The 16,900-nt window shown below is 38.8% G+C and overlaps 1 protein-coding gene across 2 annotated transcripts in view; it reads right to left on the bottom strand.

Moving 5' to 3' along the window:
- Positions 1–16,900, bottom strand: part of MANBA (mannosidase beta) — a 128,425-nt gene that overhangs the window by 48,793 nt on the left and 62,732 nt on the right. For both annotated transcript variants that reach the window (XM_027543960.1, XM_027543961.1), the window contains exon 11: positions 15,763–15,930. In XM_027543960.1, the coding sequence (XP_027399761.1) occupies positions 15,763–15,930 (168 nt within the window). The remainder of the gene's footprint in view (positions 1–15,762; positions 15,931–16,900) is intronic.

Here is a 16,900-nt window from a genome sequence, read left to right as displayed (position 1 = left end):
TGGAGACCAAAAGAAAGCAGGAGTAACAATACTCATATCAGATAAAATAGACTTTGAAATAAAGGCCATGAAAAGAGACAAAGAAGGACACTACATAATGATCAAAGGATCAATCCAAGAAGAAGATGTAACAATTATAAATATATATGCACCCAACATAGGAGCACTGCAATATGTAAGGCAAATGCTAACAAGTATGAATGGGGAAATTAACAGTAACACAATAATTGTGGGAGACTTTAATACCCCACTCACAACTATGGATAGATCAACTAAACAGAAAATTAGCAAGGAAACACAAACTTTAAATGATACAATGGACCAGTTAGACCTAATGATATCTATAGGACATTTCACCCCAAAACAATTAATTTCACCTTTTTCTCAAGTGGACATGGAACCTTCTCCAGGATAGATCACATCCTGGGCCGTAAATCTAGCCTTGGTAAATTCAAAAATTTGAAATCATCTCAAGCATCTTTTCTGATTACAATGCAGTAAGATTAGATGTCAACTACTGGCATCACCGACTCAATGGACATGGGTTTGGGTAGACTCCAGCAGTTGGTGATGGACAGGAAGGCCTGGAGTGCTGCAGTTCATGGGGTTGCAAAAAGTTGGACACGACTGAGCAACTGAACTGAACTGAAAGGAAAAAAACCACTAAAAATACAAACATATGGAGGCTAAACAACACACTTCTGAATAACCAACAAATCACAGAAGAAATCAAAATATGCATAGAAACAAATGAAAATGCAAATACAACAATCCAAAACCTATGGGATTCAGTAAAAGCAGTGCTAAGGGGAAGGTTCATAGCAGTACAAGCCTACCTCAAGAAACAGGAGAAAAATAAAATAAATAACCTAACTCTACACCTAAAGCAACTAGAAAAAGAAGAAATGAAGAACCCCAGGGTTAGTAGAAGGAAAAGAAATCATAAAAATTACCGCAGAAATAAGTACAAAAGAAACAAAGGAGACCACAGCAAAAATCAAAAGCTAAAAGCTTGTTTTTTGAGAAGATAAATAAAATAGATAAACCATTAGGCAGACTCATCAAGAAAAAAAGGGAGAAGAATCAAATCAACAAAATTAGAAAGGAAAATGGAGAAATCACAAGAGACAACACAGAAATACAAAGGATCCTAAGAGACTGCTACTAGTAACTATATGCCAATAAAATGGACAACTTGGAAGAAATTGACAAATTCTTAGAAAAGTATAACTTTCCAAAACTGAACCAGGAAGAAATGGAAAATCTTAACAGACACATCACAAGTACGGAAATTGAAACTGTAATCAGAAATCTTCCAACAAACAAAAGCCCAGAACCAGATGGCTTCACAGCTGAATTCAACCAAAAATTTAGGGAAGAGCTAACACCCATCCTACTCAAAATCTTTCAGAAAGTTGCAGAGGAAGGTAAACTTCCAAACTCATTCTATGAGGCCACCATCACCCTAATACCATAACCTGACAAAGATGCCATAAAAAAAGAAAACTATAGGCCATTATCACTGATGAACATAGATGAAAAAGTCCTTAACAAAATTTGAGCAAACAGAATCCAACAACATATTAAAAAGATCATACATCATGACCAAGTGGGCTTTGTCCCAGGGATGCAAGGATTCTTCAATATTTGCAAATCAATCAATGTGATACACCACATTAACAAACTGAAAGATAAAAACCATATGATTATCTCAATAGATGCAGAGAAAGCCTTTGACAAAATTCAAGATCCATTTATGATAAAAACCCTCCAGGAAGCAGGCATAGAAGGAACATACCTCAACATAATAAAAGCTATATATGATAAACCCACAGCAAACATTATCCTCAATAGTGAAAAAATCGAAAGCATTTCCCCTAAAGTCAGGAACAAGAGAAGGATGCCCACTCTCACCACTACTATTCAACATAGATTTGGAAGTTTTAGCCACAGCAATCAGAGAAGAGAAAGAAATAAAAGGAATCCAGATTGGAAAAGAAGAAGTAAAACTCTCACTGTTTGCAGATGACATGATCCTCTACATAGAAAACCCTAAAGACTCCACCAGAAAATTACTAGAGCTAATCAATGAATACAGTAAAGTTGCAGGATATAAAATTAACACAGAGAAATCCCTTGTATTCATATACACTAACAATGAGAAAACAGAGAAATTAAGGAAACAATTCCATTCACCATTGCAACAAAAAGAATAAAATACTTAGGAATAAAGCTACCTAAAGAAACAAAAAACCCGTATATAGAAAACTATAAAACACTCGTGAAAGAAATCAAAGAGGACCCAAGTAGATGGAGAAATATGTTCATGGATCGAAAGAATCAATATAGTCAAAATGAGTATACTACCCAAAGCAATCTATAGATTCAGTTCAATCCCTATCAAGCTACCAATGATATTTTTCAGAGAACTAGAACAAATAATTTTACAATTTGTATGGAAATACAAAAAACCTCAAATAGCCAAAGCAATATTGAGAAAGAAGAATGGAACTGGAGGAATCAATCTGCCTGACCTCAGACTATACTACAAAGCTACAGTCATCAAGACAGTATGGTACTGGCACAAAGACAGAAATATAGATCAATGCAACAAAATAGAAAGCCCAGAGATAAATCCATGCACCTATGGACACCTTGTCTTTGACAAAGGAGGCAAGAATATACAATGGAGAAAAGACAATCTCTTTAACAAGAGGTGCTGCAAAAACTGGTCAACCACTTGTAAAAGAATGAAAACAGAACACTTTCTAACACCATACACAAAAATAAACTCAAAATGGATTAAAGATCTAAAGTTAAACCAGAAACTATAAAACTCCTAGAGGAGAACATAGGCAAAACACTCTCTGACATAAATTACAGCAGGATCCTCTATGACCACCTCCCAGAATATTGGAAATAAAAGCAAAAACAAACAAATGGGACCTAATTAAATTTAAAAGCCTTTGCACAATGAAGGAAACTATAAGCAAGGTGAAAAGACAGCCTTCAGAATGGGAGAAAATAATAGCAAATGAAGCAACTGATGAAGGACTCATCTCAAAAATATACAAGCAACTCCTGCAGCTCCATTCCAGAAAAATAAGCAATCCAATCAAAAAATGGGCCAAAGAACTAAACAGACATTTCTCCAAAGAAGACATACAGATGGCTAACAAACACATGGAAAGATGCTCAACATCACTCATTATCAGAGAAATGCAAATCAAAACCACCATGAAGTATCATCACACACAGGTCAGAATGGCTGCTTTCCAAAAGTCTACAAGCAATAAATGGTGGAGAGGATGTGAAGAAAAAGGAACTCTCTTACACTGTTGGTGGGAATGCAATCTAGTATAGCCACTATGGAGAACAGTATGGAGATTCCTCAAAAAAATGGAAATAGAACTGCCATATGACCAAGAAATCCCACTGCTGGGCATACATATCGAGGAAACCAGAATTGAAATAGACACATGTACCCCAATGTTCATCACAGCACTGTTTATAATAGCCAGGACATGGAAGCAACCTAGATGTCCATCAGCAGACGAATGGATAAGAAAGCTGTGGTACATATACACAATAGAATATTACTCAGAATTAAAAAGAATGCATTTGAATCAGTTCTAATGAGGTGGATGAAACTGGAGCCTATTATACAGAGTGAAGTAAGTCAGAAAGAAAAACACCAATACAATATATTAACGCATATACATAGAATTTAGAAAGATGGTAACCATGACCCTATATGCGAGAAAGCAAAAGAGACACAGATATAAAGAACAGACTTTTAGGACTCTGTGGGAGAATGCAAGGGTGGGATGATTTGAAAGAATGGCATTGAAATATGTATATTATCATATGTGAAATAGATCGCTAGTCCAGGTTTGATGCATGAGACAGGGTGTTCAGGGCTGGTGCACTGGGATGACCCTGAGGGATGGGATGGGGAGGGAGGTGGGAGGGGGTTCAGGATGGGGGAGACATGTACACCCATGGCTGATTCATGTGTATGTATGGCAAAAACCAAAATATTGTAATTAGCCTCCAATTAAAACAAATAAAAAAGAGTAGACTGAAATCTAGTGGTGAAACCAAATGCTGAGCAAGTATAAGTGTGATGAATGTTTTAAAGGAGAAGTGCAGGGCTCTTTCAAAATATAAAACATATTGCAGAAGGCCAGTAATGCCTCCCTGAGAAATAGGTTTTCAGAAAATAATTTTCTCAACTTTTCTCCATTAGAATTCTCACTTCTTCTTGGTATATTCACCCATTTTTTTCTTTTCTCATTTCTCTTTTGTCACTGGGTGAAAACCCTTATTCTTTCCCTTTGCCAGCTTCTCCATAGTCCTCTGGTCGTCTTTTGATTTCATTTTGGAATTAACACCAGTAAATTATCATCTGCTCTTTTAAAAAATCTCTCCACTGTCCTTTCCATCAGCTTAAGGACTTTCCATATCCTAATTAAAAAAAAAAAATCCCCCAATCTCTTGCAGCCCATCAGATTTCTTTACCACCCATTCCTTTCTCAACCCCTGTCACTCAATTCCTGAGCATTCCAATCCACTGAAATTGTTTTTGGATTTTTCATAAACTACCCATGAACTTCTATTTCCCAAATGAAGCAAGAGTCCCCACACTCTTCCCCCTCTGGTATGCAATAAATGACCTACTTACTACTTTCTGGCGTTCTCCCCACTCCTGACTGCTTGTTCACTACTCTTTCACATTCCGGTTTCCCCAAACCTTTCCAATCATTCCTTCTCCAACTCTCCTCTCCATTCTTGGATGGACGTCACTCTCTTCAGCCTCTCCTGCTCTATACCTTTTCCCAAGGCTGCCCTCTCACCAATGTTCTGATTGCTCCCAGATCACTTCACCCTCACATTTCAGTTTCCAATAACCTGGTTCCAGATTCCACCTGGCTTGTCCTGCCAACATCTCAAATCTAATCTTTCAAAGTAGAACACCTTATTTACTTACCCCAAACCTACTTGCCTATGCCTCCTACCTTCATAAAAAGTGCTTAAGTAGGAATCATCTTCCATTTATTCCTCTCTCTCACATCTCACACTCACTTGCTCGGGATCAATTTTTTTTTTTTCCCCCCATCACCTCATTTCCAGCCCCACTACCTATGACTTATATGACCTTGAACAATTCATCTTTCTAACCCTCCAGTGTCTTCATCTCTAAAATCAAGATTACATTACTTACATTCCAGGGTCCTTAAATAAATCCTACAAAGCACCTTTATCATTACTATGTTAATATAATAAGCATAATCTATCAATGCCTGGCATATAATATTCCCAATAACTTGGAATTTTCAATTATTATAACTCGTTTTCTCACCTAGAATCTCTCACCTCACTAGTTCTTTGTTAGTAATAGTACCAGAAAGGGAAAGATATACCCAACTAAATGCAGATTTCCAAAAGACAGTACAGAGAGACAAGAAGGCCTTCTTCAATGAACAGAGTATAAAATTAGAAGAAAACAACAGAAGGGGAAAGACTAGAGATTTCTTCAGGAAAATTGGAAATATCAAGGGAACATTTTGCCCAAAGATGGGCACAATAAAGATTAGAAACGGTAAAGACGTAGTAGACACTGAAGAGATCAAGAATAGATGGGAAGAATGCACAGGACAAGGGAGAAGTGTGTAAAAAAAAGATCTTAATGAACTGGATTACTACAATGGTGTGGTCAGCCAGAGCCAGCCATTCTGGAGTGTAAAGTCAAGTGTGCCTTAGGGAAGCACTGCTGTTAATAAAGTTGGTGGATGTGACGGAATTCCAGTAGAGCTATTCAAAACCCTAAAGAATGATGCCATCAAGGTGTTGCATCCAATATGTCAGCAAATCTGGAAGACTCCGCAGTGGCCACAGGACTGGAAAAGGTCAATCCTCATCCCAATTCCCAAGAAGGGTCGTACTAAAGAATGTGCTAACCATTGGACAATTGCATTCCTCTCCCATGGTAGTAAGGTCATGCTTAAAATCTTGCATGCTAGGCTTTAGCATATGTGAACCAAGAACTTCCAGGTGTCCAAGCTGTGTTTAGAAAAGGAAGAGGAACCAGAGATCAAATTGCCAACATTCACTGGATCATAGAGAAAGCTAGGGAATTCCAGAAATGTATCTACCTCTGTTTATTGACCACGCTCAAGCCTTTGACTGTGTGGATCATAATAAACTGTGGAAAGTTCTTAAAGAGATGGGAATACCAGACCATCTGACCTGTTCCCTGAGAAACCTGTATGCAGGTTAAGAAGCAACAGTTAGAACCCTGTATGGAACAACGGACTGATTCAAGATTGAGAAAGGAGTATGACAGGGCTGTCTGCTGTCACCCTGTTTGTTTAATCTATATGCTGAACACATCATAAGAAATGCTAGGCTTCATGAGTTACAAGCTGGAATCAAGACAGGCAGGAGAAACATCAACAACCTCAGACATGCAGATGATACCACTGCATGTGAAGTGGTGAAGAGGAACTGCAAGTTCCTCTGCAAGTGCAAGTGAAGAGGAACCAAAGAGCGTCTTGATGAGGGGGAAGATGGAGACTGAAAGAGCCAGTTTAAAACTGGATATTTAAAAAAACTACAATCATGGCATCCGGCCACATTACTTCATGGAAAATAAAAGGGAAAAAAGGTGCAACTAGGGACAGATTTCCTCTTTTTGGGCTTTAAATTCACTGGATGGTGACTGCAGCCATGAAATCAGAAGATGTTTGCTTCTTGGCAGGAAAGCCATGACAAACCTAAACAGTGTGTTAAAAAGCAGAGACAGTACTCTGCCGACAAAAGCCCGTAGAGTCAAGGCTGTGAGAGCTGGACCATAAAGAAGGTGGAGCACTGAAGACCTGATGCCTTTGAACTGTGGTGCTAGAGAAGACTCCTGAGAGTCCCTTGGACAGCGAGGAGATCAAGGGAAATCAACCCTGAATACTCATTGGAAGGACTGATGCTGAAACTCCAGTATTTTGGTCATCTGATGCAAACAGCTGACTCATTGGAAAAGTCCCTGATGCTGGGAAAGATTGAGGGCAGTAGGAGAAGAGGGCATCAGAGGATGAGATGGCTGGATGGCATCACCAATGCAATGGACATGAACTTGGGCAAACTTCGGGAGATGGTGAGGGACAGAGAGGCCTGGTGAGCTGCAGGCCATGGGGTCACAAAAAGTCAGACATGATGGGCTGACTGAACAACAACAATAGTACCATTTAGGACATGGATCATATAAAATTCCTCCCCTCCCCACAAATGTCTACTAGCTTCCCACTGTCTACTGAATGAAGCCCAACTCCCTAACGTGATTCAAAGTCCTTTGAAGATTTGTTTCCAAACTGCCTTTTCTGTCTTTGACTCTCCACACCAATCCACAAGTCCTTTGCTTCAAGCACTGGGCAGTGCTTGCTGCTTCCTATCCATCCCTGTTTTCACATCTTTTCACCTTTCTCGACATGGCCTAAAATACCTAAAGAAGATCCACTTTGCCTCAAATTCTACCCTACCTTTAAGGCTTGGTTTGAATGTCACCTTATAACTGAAAGCCTTTCTAGATCCTTCCAGTTAAAATGACTGGTTCTTCCATACAATTGCTAACATTTTGGAACTACATTTTTCATAGTACTTCTTTCACTCGGCCATGTGAAGCTGGTATTTCTTTTCATGTCTCCCAAGAGCTATAAGCTCCACGAGGATAACAGGTTCCCCACAGCATTGAGAATGAGGCTTTGCTCCTAGAAATATATATCCAGCAAATTCTGGTTGAATTTTAAAATATTAAAAAGCATGGTAAGATTATAGGGAATAAAATTTTAAACAATATTCTATTATAATGGCTTTAAAGTAAAATTGGAAAAGGCTGATCAACTGATCTTAACAATCAAGCTTGATTGGTTTCCCTCCATTATTCCAGATTCTTGAATAATTTGATAAGTTAAGCCAGTCAGTAAAATTACTAAAGAGTCTCTGCCTAAAAATATCCACCTGTGATAATGCACTACGATTTATTTCCATTTTTGTATAATTGCTGCTTTTTGTTTGATTTTTAGTCTCAGATCTCACAGATGATTTCTTTCTAGATCATGACCTTAAATGGTTCTTTGAACCAAGAGATACCTTGGTTCAAATAACCATTTGAACAGAGAATGTTTAGAGAATGACTGTTCTTTAAAAAGCATGAATTGCAAAAGAAGACTGATCATTTTGTAAGTGTGTGGATGAACCAATTTACGGTCCTTTTCCTTAAATGCTTTGTGTGCTGGGTCTGTGTGCTCAGTTGTGTCCAACTCTCTTGCGACCCCATCGACTGTAGCCTGCCAGCCTCCTCTGTCCGTGGAATTTTCTGGGCAAGAATGCTGGAGCAGGTTCCCCTTTCTTACTCCAGGGGATCTTCCAGACCCAGGGATTGAACCCACGTCTCCTGAGGCTCCTGCATTGGTAGGCGGATTCTTTACCACTGCACCACCTGGGGAGCCCAAATGTACGTGACTCCTAAATACTTTATACTTTGATACAAATGACAACAGTTATGACTATATAGCACTTAATCCTGTCCATCTTGAAATAAATTAGCAAACATCACTTACTGCTCACAAAATCATTAAAAAACAAAACAAAACAAAACAAAAACACAGATTCCCTTGAGAAATTCCCTGGTAATCCAGTGGTTAAGACTTGGTGTTTTCCCTGCCATGGGCCAGGCCCCTGGTTGGGAAACTAAGATGTCACAAGCTGTTTGTAGAAGGAAGGGAGGGAGGGAGAGTGGGAAGAAAGAAAGGAGGAAAGAAGTGGTTCCTGTTCAAGATGGCAATATAACTATGTTTCTAAAAAAATAACAGCTTGTAAAAAAGTTAAATAAATAAAAACAAAGATCCCTTGTGAGAAAAGCATCAAGCTTCCATTTAAAAGATGGATAAGAAGTGGTACACACAGACTAATTTTTTTTAAGTTCAACAGTGTAGTGTTAAAACCAGAGATTGCTGAGGGAAACCAACGAAGATGATACTGATGATAAGCATTAAGTCAAAGTCCGCTGTGTGCCAGAATCTGTGTAATCACCTTCCATCCACTACCTCACTTAATCTACACAACATCTTTTAAGAGTTGCTGACTCTTAGATGGGAAAATGGAGATTAAGTAATTTATCCAAGTTTACTATGGACAGTATGTGGCCCAGCCAGGACTTGGAGTCACGTGCTCTTAAGCACTAAGCTACGAAATGAAAATTCTGACATTAACATCCATTTTGTAAAACTGTCAGGTACGAAAAACATGATACCAATACTGTGAGTAAACAGAAAAGTGTTCTACATAATGTTAAAGCTTATACCATCACATTTTGTGAATTAAAAAACTCTTCATGACACATGACTACTTAGCATAACAGATAAGCAAAAACTTTGAACCTATGTTTTTCATGAATCCTCACTGAAGTTTCTTCACATAAAGATCTCTCAGTCTGAACAGATGCTCCCAGCTTACATATTCTAAAATAAAGAATGTCGACTTACATGGATACTTCTAAATTCTAGATGCAATACTATGTTTCTAGAAAACCTAAGTATCTATAGCTTTAGGAGAAGTTATAAACCCAAATTGGACACTAACTACAGGAAAAATTAAATACATGAGGGTTAAAAAAAAAATATGCACCCTAGGATGCAGATTGGCACAGTCCCTGTGGAAAACAGTATGAAAGCTCCTCAGAAAACTAAAAACAGAATTACCATACGATTCAGCAAAGCCACTCCCAGGCACATATTCAGACAAAACTATAATTCAAAAAGATACATGCAACTCTATAGCCATGACATGGAAACAACCTAAATGTCTATCAGCAGATGAATGGATAAAGAAGGTTTAACGCATATATACAATGGAATACTGCTCAGTCATAAAAAAGAGTGAAATAATGCTATTTGCAGCAACATGGATGCAACCAGAGATGATCATACTAAGTGAAGTGAGAAAGATAAATATATGATATCGTTTATATGTGGAATATGAAATATAATTCAAATGAACCTATGAAACAGAATCACGGACATAATGAACAGACAGGTGGTTGCCAATGGAGTGAGAGTTGGGGGAGGGATAGAGTGAGAGGTTGTGGTTAACAGATGTAAGCTTTTATATATATATTCATAGAATGGATAAATAACAAAGTCCTACTGTATAGCACAGGGAACTATATTCAGTATCTTATAATAAACCACAGTGGAAAAGAATATTTTAAAAAGGGTATGTGTGTATATATATATATGTGTATATATACCTGAATCACTTTGCTGTACAGCAGTAATTAATGCAACATTGTAAATCAGCTGTACTTCAATAAAAAACAAACTAAAATAAAACCTCTGCCCACCCCCCAAGTCATTGTTACATGTCCAGTCTGGCATGTCCAGACTGTTACATGGGTGAATTTGTCTCAGCAAAGCCAATAATCTCTATTTTATTTATATTGTTCCTAGACATTAAAATGGAAAAGGCCCCTAACTCATTCTGTGAGGTGAGTATTAGCACATGCTCCCCAAACACTACAAGCTGGGTCCCACGGCCCAAATATTTCTTGCAAGGAGATGCAACCAGTCCATCCTAAAGGAGATCAGTGCTGGGTGTTCATTGGAAGGACTGATGCTGAAGCTGAAACTCCAGTCTGGCCACCTGATGCGAAGAGCTGACTCATTGGAAAAGACCCTGATGCTGGGAAAGACTGAGGGTGGGAGGAGAAGGGGACGACAGAGGATGAGATGGTTGGATGGCATCACCAACTCAATGGACATGAGTTTGGGTGGACTCCGGGAGTTGGTGTTGGACAGGGAGGCTTGGCATGCTGCAGCTCATGGGGTTGCAAAGAGTTGGACACGACTAAACGACTGAACCAAACTGAATAATTATGTTTAGGTAACATTTTTAATACTGAATATAAATGTTATGAGACCCAACATCCATTCTCCTATTACTAGAGTCCCCTCGTCTTTCTTTGTGAGTCTCATCTACTAGATTCAATTTTTAAAAACAAATTTGGTTCCTCTAGGAATGAGTTTACAATTCTTAATCTTATCACCTCTGTCACCAGCCACCCAATTCTACTCCTGGGCAACAGGTGGTGGTTTAATTGCTCAGTTGTGTCTGACTCTTCGAGACCCCTTGGACTGCAAACTTCCATGCTCCTCTGACCATGAGGTTTTCCAGGCAAGAATACTGGAGTGGATTGCCATTTCCTTCTCCAGTGCATCTTTCCGACCCAGGGATTGAACCTGCATCTCTTATGTCTCCTGCATTGAAGGAGGATTCTTTACTTACTGAGCTATCAGGGACCAATTTCACTTGTGAATATAAATTTTAAAATCCTACCAAAATCTTAGCAAATCAAATCCAGCAGGGCAAAAGAACAAGGCATTATGACTAAATAGAGCTTGAATTATGACTAGCTTATCATTAGAAAATTAATTCACAGTGGTCACTATACTGGGGCTTCCCAGGTGGCACTATTGGTAAAGAAACTGCCTGCTAATGCAGGAGACATAAGAGATCAGCTTTGATCCCTGGGTCAGGAAGATTCCCTGGAGAAAGGCATGGCAATCCACTCCAGTACTCTTGCCTAGAGAATCCCATGGACAGAGGAGCTTGGCGGGCTACAGTCCACAGGGTCCCAAAGAGCTGGACATGACTGAGCAACTTAGCACATGCACAGTTACTATATTAGTATCTTAAAGAACTAAAAGGTGGGGGAGGGAAAGAAGCAGGGTATCAATAAAGCATCTAATGCAGACATTCTCAGCCTTTGGGGATCCATGGATAGCCTCCAAAGAGTTCATGACAACCTGTGATTCAAAGTGCAATATTGGTGTACATGTGCTAAGTTTCACAGACAGGTTAATTCTCAAAGAAGTCAATTCATGAATCCTTTCATATGTTGCAGCATTACTGGACTGCACTAAAAAAAATATACATCAATATTCAAACTGTTGCATTTTCAAAACAGATTCTTAAAATTCTACCTCATTAAAAAGCATGGCGGGGCTTCCCTGATGGCTCAGTGGTGGAGCACTTGTCTGCCAGTGTGAGGGACATGGGTTTGATCCCTGATCTGGGAAGATCTTACCTACCTCGGAGCAACTAAGCCCGTGCACCACGACTACTAAGCCTGTGGTCTAGAGCCTGAGAGTCGCAAATACTGAGCCTGTGTGCTGCAGCTACTGAGCGACACGCCCTAGATCGTGTGCTCAGCAGCAAAAGAGGCCGTCACATTGAGAAACCTGTGCGCCCCAAGGAAGGGTAGCCCCCACTTCCACAACTAGAGAAAGCCTGCACAGCAAAGACCCAGCACAGCCAATAATAAGTAAACAATTTTTTTTAAAAAAAAAAAGCATGACAGGCACACCATTTTTCCTAGGAACCTAGAGGTTATCATACTAAATGAAGTCAGACAGAGAGAGACAAATATCATTATATCACTAATATGTGGAATCTAAAATACAAATTGATATATCTATGAAACAGAAAACAGACTCACAGATATAGAGAATAGACTTGTGGTTGCCAAGCGGGAGGGGAGGTAGGAGAGGAAAGGAACAGGAGTTTGAGATTAGCAGAGGCAAACAATTATACACAGGATGGATAAACAATAATGTCCTACTGCATAACACAGGGAACTGTATTCAAGACCCTATGACAATCCATATGGAAAAGAATATGAAAAATCATATATATTATAGATATAACTGAGTTATCTTGCTACATGGAAGAAATCAACACAACACTGTAAACCAACTATACTTCAACAAAACTTTTTAAAATATCCAAAAAGTGGAAATAATACAAATGCCCATCAACTAATGGATAAACAAATGTGGGATACCCGTATAATAAAATACTATTTGACAATAAAAAGGAATGAAGTACTGATACATGCTACAACATGGATGAAACTAAAATATTTTGCTAAGTGAAAGAAGCCAGTCACAAAAGACTACCTATTGTGTGACTTTACTTATATGAAATGTCCAGACTAGGCACCTCCATAGAGAAAGAAAGCAGATTAACATTTGCCTGGGAGAAGGCAGAACACAAATCGGGAATCAGTGTTAACAGATGCAATATATTTTAGATAGCGATGATAGTTGCAAATACTGAAAATATACTAAAAACTACAGTGGAGTTCATGTTATGCGATAGAAAGCAAAACTTTCCTGCCACTGACATGGAGCATACGGAAGAAATGAGTTTCATTGTTCTGAGCCATGGAAATTTGGGGTTGTTGTAATATCACAGAATACATTAGCCTATTTTAATAACATAGCCAATAAATAGACATTTCCTCTATCTACCTACAAATTAAGTCAGAAAACCCATGCCCTCAGAATCTCTAGACAAAATTCCATCATCCTACATTCATCAGGTTATAGGCCTCTGTATCAAAGCGAACTTGATTGGATATGAATCTCTATATGTGACCGAATATTACTATTTGAAAGTGTCATGAAACTCAGTGAGGGCCTTAAAACCTGAAAATACACAGTAGATACTGAAATATAAACATTTAGTTTTATTTTCTATGATTTTACTTTGTCATCATCTTAGACAACAAAAAAGGGAAGATTAAATGTTGGATAATTGCATTCTTATATGTCAAAAAATTTCTTTTGCTATTTTGAAAATTAAAAATCACTCAAAGAATTATAATGCCTTTAATACTAGTGTATAAGCATCAGTACATCACATTTAAAGTGAATTAACAATGATCCAATCTTAAAATTACACAGGGTGATAGAAGATATATTGTATGTATCTGCCAAATCACTTTATCATAAAGTGATTTTCAAATGCATCATTTCTTCTATTTTCAAAAACCCTATCCATCAAAAAGTTCTATTATCACATCTTTCATTCAGATTTTCCTAATTATTATCATGGATGTTTTGTGAATTGTGTGAGGTTACATGTGATCATTCTATGTCTTACTTTTTTCCTTTTAAAGCTCACAGGAAGATTTCCTCTTAGACTATATGTAAGTAGTCAAGGACCTTAGGGTTACAGAAATTATATCTTAGAAAACCAAAATCATGTTTCAGATTTTTTAATGTCTTGAAATATCCCTGCCAGTGTTATAATTGTCATTCCCACCAAATATTGGGATTCTCTATATTTCCCATTGCTAATCTATTAATTGGAGAAGGCAATGGCACCCCACTCTAGTACTGTTGCCTGGGAAATCCCATGGATGGAGGAGCCTGGTGGGCTGCAGTCCATGGGATCGCTAAGAGTCAGACATGACTGAGCAACTTCACTTTCACTTTTCACTTTCATGCACTGGAGAAGGAAATGGCAACACACTCCAGTGTTCTTGCCTGGAGAATCCCATGGACGGAGAAGCCTGGTGGGCTGCCGTCTATGGGGTCACACAGAGTCAGACACGACTGAAGCGACTTAGCAGCAGCAGCAGCAGCAGCAATCTATTAATTGTTGTGGTAGTCATTTGATGGCAAAGCAAATCTAATGGGATATTTAAGTGTATACATTTTTTAAAAAGGCAGGACAGGCCCAGCATTTTGACTACAATTGAAGGTTTGGGGCAACTGTGCCTCCAGCGAGTCTATCAGTGCCGTTTTCCTACAGCATCTGCTCATTTTGTATCTGTGTCACATTTTGGTAATTTATACAATAACTCCAACTTTTAAACTATTACTATGCTTGTTATAGTGATCTGTAATCAGTGATCTTTGAGGTTATTACTGTAATTGTTTTGGGACACCATGAACCCCACCCACATAAGATGGCAAACTTAATCCTTAAGTGTCGTGGGTGTTCTGACTGCTCCACTGGCAAGCCATTCCCCCATGAGGGACTGAAGAGACCAGCCATTCTCTTCAGGCCTTCCTGTTCCCTGAGACACAACAGTATTGAAATTAGGCCAAGTAAGTGTTCAAGTGAAAGCAAGAAAATATGCCTCTCCTTGAAATCAAAAGCTAGAAATGATTCAATTTGTGAGGAAGGCATGTCAAAATCCAAGATAGGCCAGAAGATAGGTCTCTTTCACCTGAGGTCTATTCACTTCTATTCACCAGCCAAGTTGTGAATGCAAAGGAAAACTTCTTGAAGAAAATTAAAAGTGCTACTTCAGTGAAAACATGAATGATAAGAAAATGAAACAGTCTTATTGCTGATATGGAGAAGTTCTGGATAGATCAAAACAGCCACATACACTCTTAAGCCAAAGCCTATTCCAGAGCTGGGCCCTAATTCTCTTCAATTCTATGAAGGCTGAGTGAGAGAGGTAAGGAAGCTGCAGAAGAAGAGCCTGAAGCCAGCAGAGGTTGGTTCATGAGACTTAAGGAAAGGAGCCATTTCCATAACATAAGAGTGCAAAGTGAGGCAACAAGTGCTTGATGTAGAAACTGCAGCAAGTTATCTAGAAGATCTAGCTAAGATCATTTTATTACTTCTGGCACGGCAAGCATGAGCACAGCATTGTACTGGTTCTTTCTCCCCCACATTCCAGTTCCTACTGGGATGACACAGACGGATTCATTGAGTGCTACGCATGTACTAAGCTGTGTTACACTGAGGCACGCTGAGTTTAGGGACTCCACTGCTTTTTAAAAAAATTTTTTGGTCACACTGAGAGGCACATAGAATCTCAGTTCCCCGGCTAGGGATCCAGCATACAGCCCCTGCACTGGAAGCATGGAATCTTAATGATTGGACCACCAGGGAAGTCCACGAACTTACTTCTAAGACGATCGTTCGGATGTTTTTCACGTACAGTGTCACATAGTCTTTGATGTAGGTTTGCAAGTAGCCGGGCTTTGTATCATACCAACCCATCATTAGTGCAGCTTCATTTTCATTATTCCCACTCCATGTGATGATGGAGGGATGAGATTTCAGTCTCCGGACCTAAAATTGAAGAAAACATGAAACAATTTTCAAATGCTCAACATAAAAAGGCTCAGAGTTGCAATTATTCATAAAATTATAACCACTGCCTTTCTGCATGTGTATTTTTACATGTCAGAAAACTCATCAGAAAATGAGCAGTAATGTTACATGTGGGAAGACATTTTAAGAAACCTCTGACATTCTTTTTATCTACATTTTATAAACATTGATAAAATATGGTTCCTCTTCTGTTTTATAAAAACTGATGAAAATATAATCCCTTTTACTAAAAGGGAAAAACAAATCAACTCATCACTATCTGGCCCACCACAAAAAGGTTCTAAGAAATACAAAGGGCAGGAGACATTACATTACAGAGGTTAGTTTCTCAAAAACAAGTTGCAGTTTTTGAGGAAGAAACAAATAAGACAAAACAAACACTACTGTGAGAGAGGGACTGAAGTCCCACACAGTCTCCAGCAAGATCCAAAAACCACCAGGACAGGTAGAGAGGGCTTTACAAAGCAAGTGAGTACCACAAGAGATTCTGGAATTTACAAAGACATGAAGCATTCTAAAGGAAAAAAGATTAAGACATCAAGAGTCTGTCCTCTGAAATAACTATGTCATATCTTAAGACTTTGGCCACTTGATGGGGAGAGCTGACTCATCGGAAAAGACCCTGATGCTGGGAGGGATTGGGGGCAGGAGGAGAAGGGGACGACAGAGGATGAGATGGTTGGATGGTATCGTTGACTCAACGTACATGAGTTTGAGCAAACTCAGGGAAGTCTAGCATGCTGCAGTCCATGGGGTTGCAAAGTGTTGGACATGACTTAGCAAATGAACAGCAATGTCTTAAGAAATCAACTAAGGTTAAGTCACTGAATATATCTAAATACAGAAAAAGAAATTGAGGAATTGAAAACCCTGCATAATCTGGGCTCACTGTAGGCCAGCCCTTCACAGAGGGGAAAGGATTCAGTTC

This window comes from Bos indicus x Bos taurus, chromosome 6 (assembly GCF_003369695.1).
Source record: "Bos indicus x Bos taurus breed Angus x Brahman F1 hybrid chromosome 6, Bos_hybrid_MaternalHap_v2.0, whole genome shotgun sequence".
Lineage (NCBI taxonomy): Eukaryota > Metazoa > Chordata > Mammalia > Artiodactyla > Bovidae > Bos > Bos indicus x Bos taurus.
Note: the sequence above shows the minus strand (reverse complement) of the source record. Positions and strands in the feature narration are given on the sequence as shown.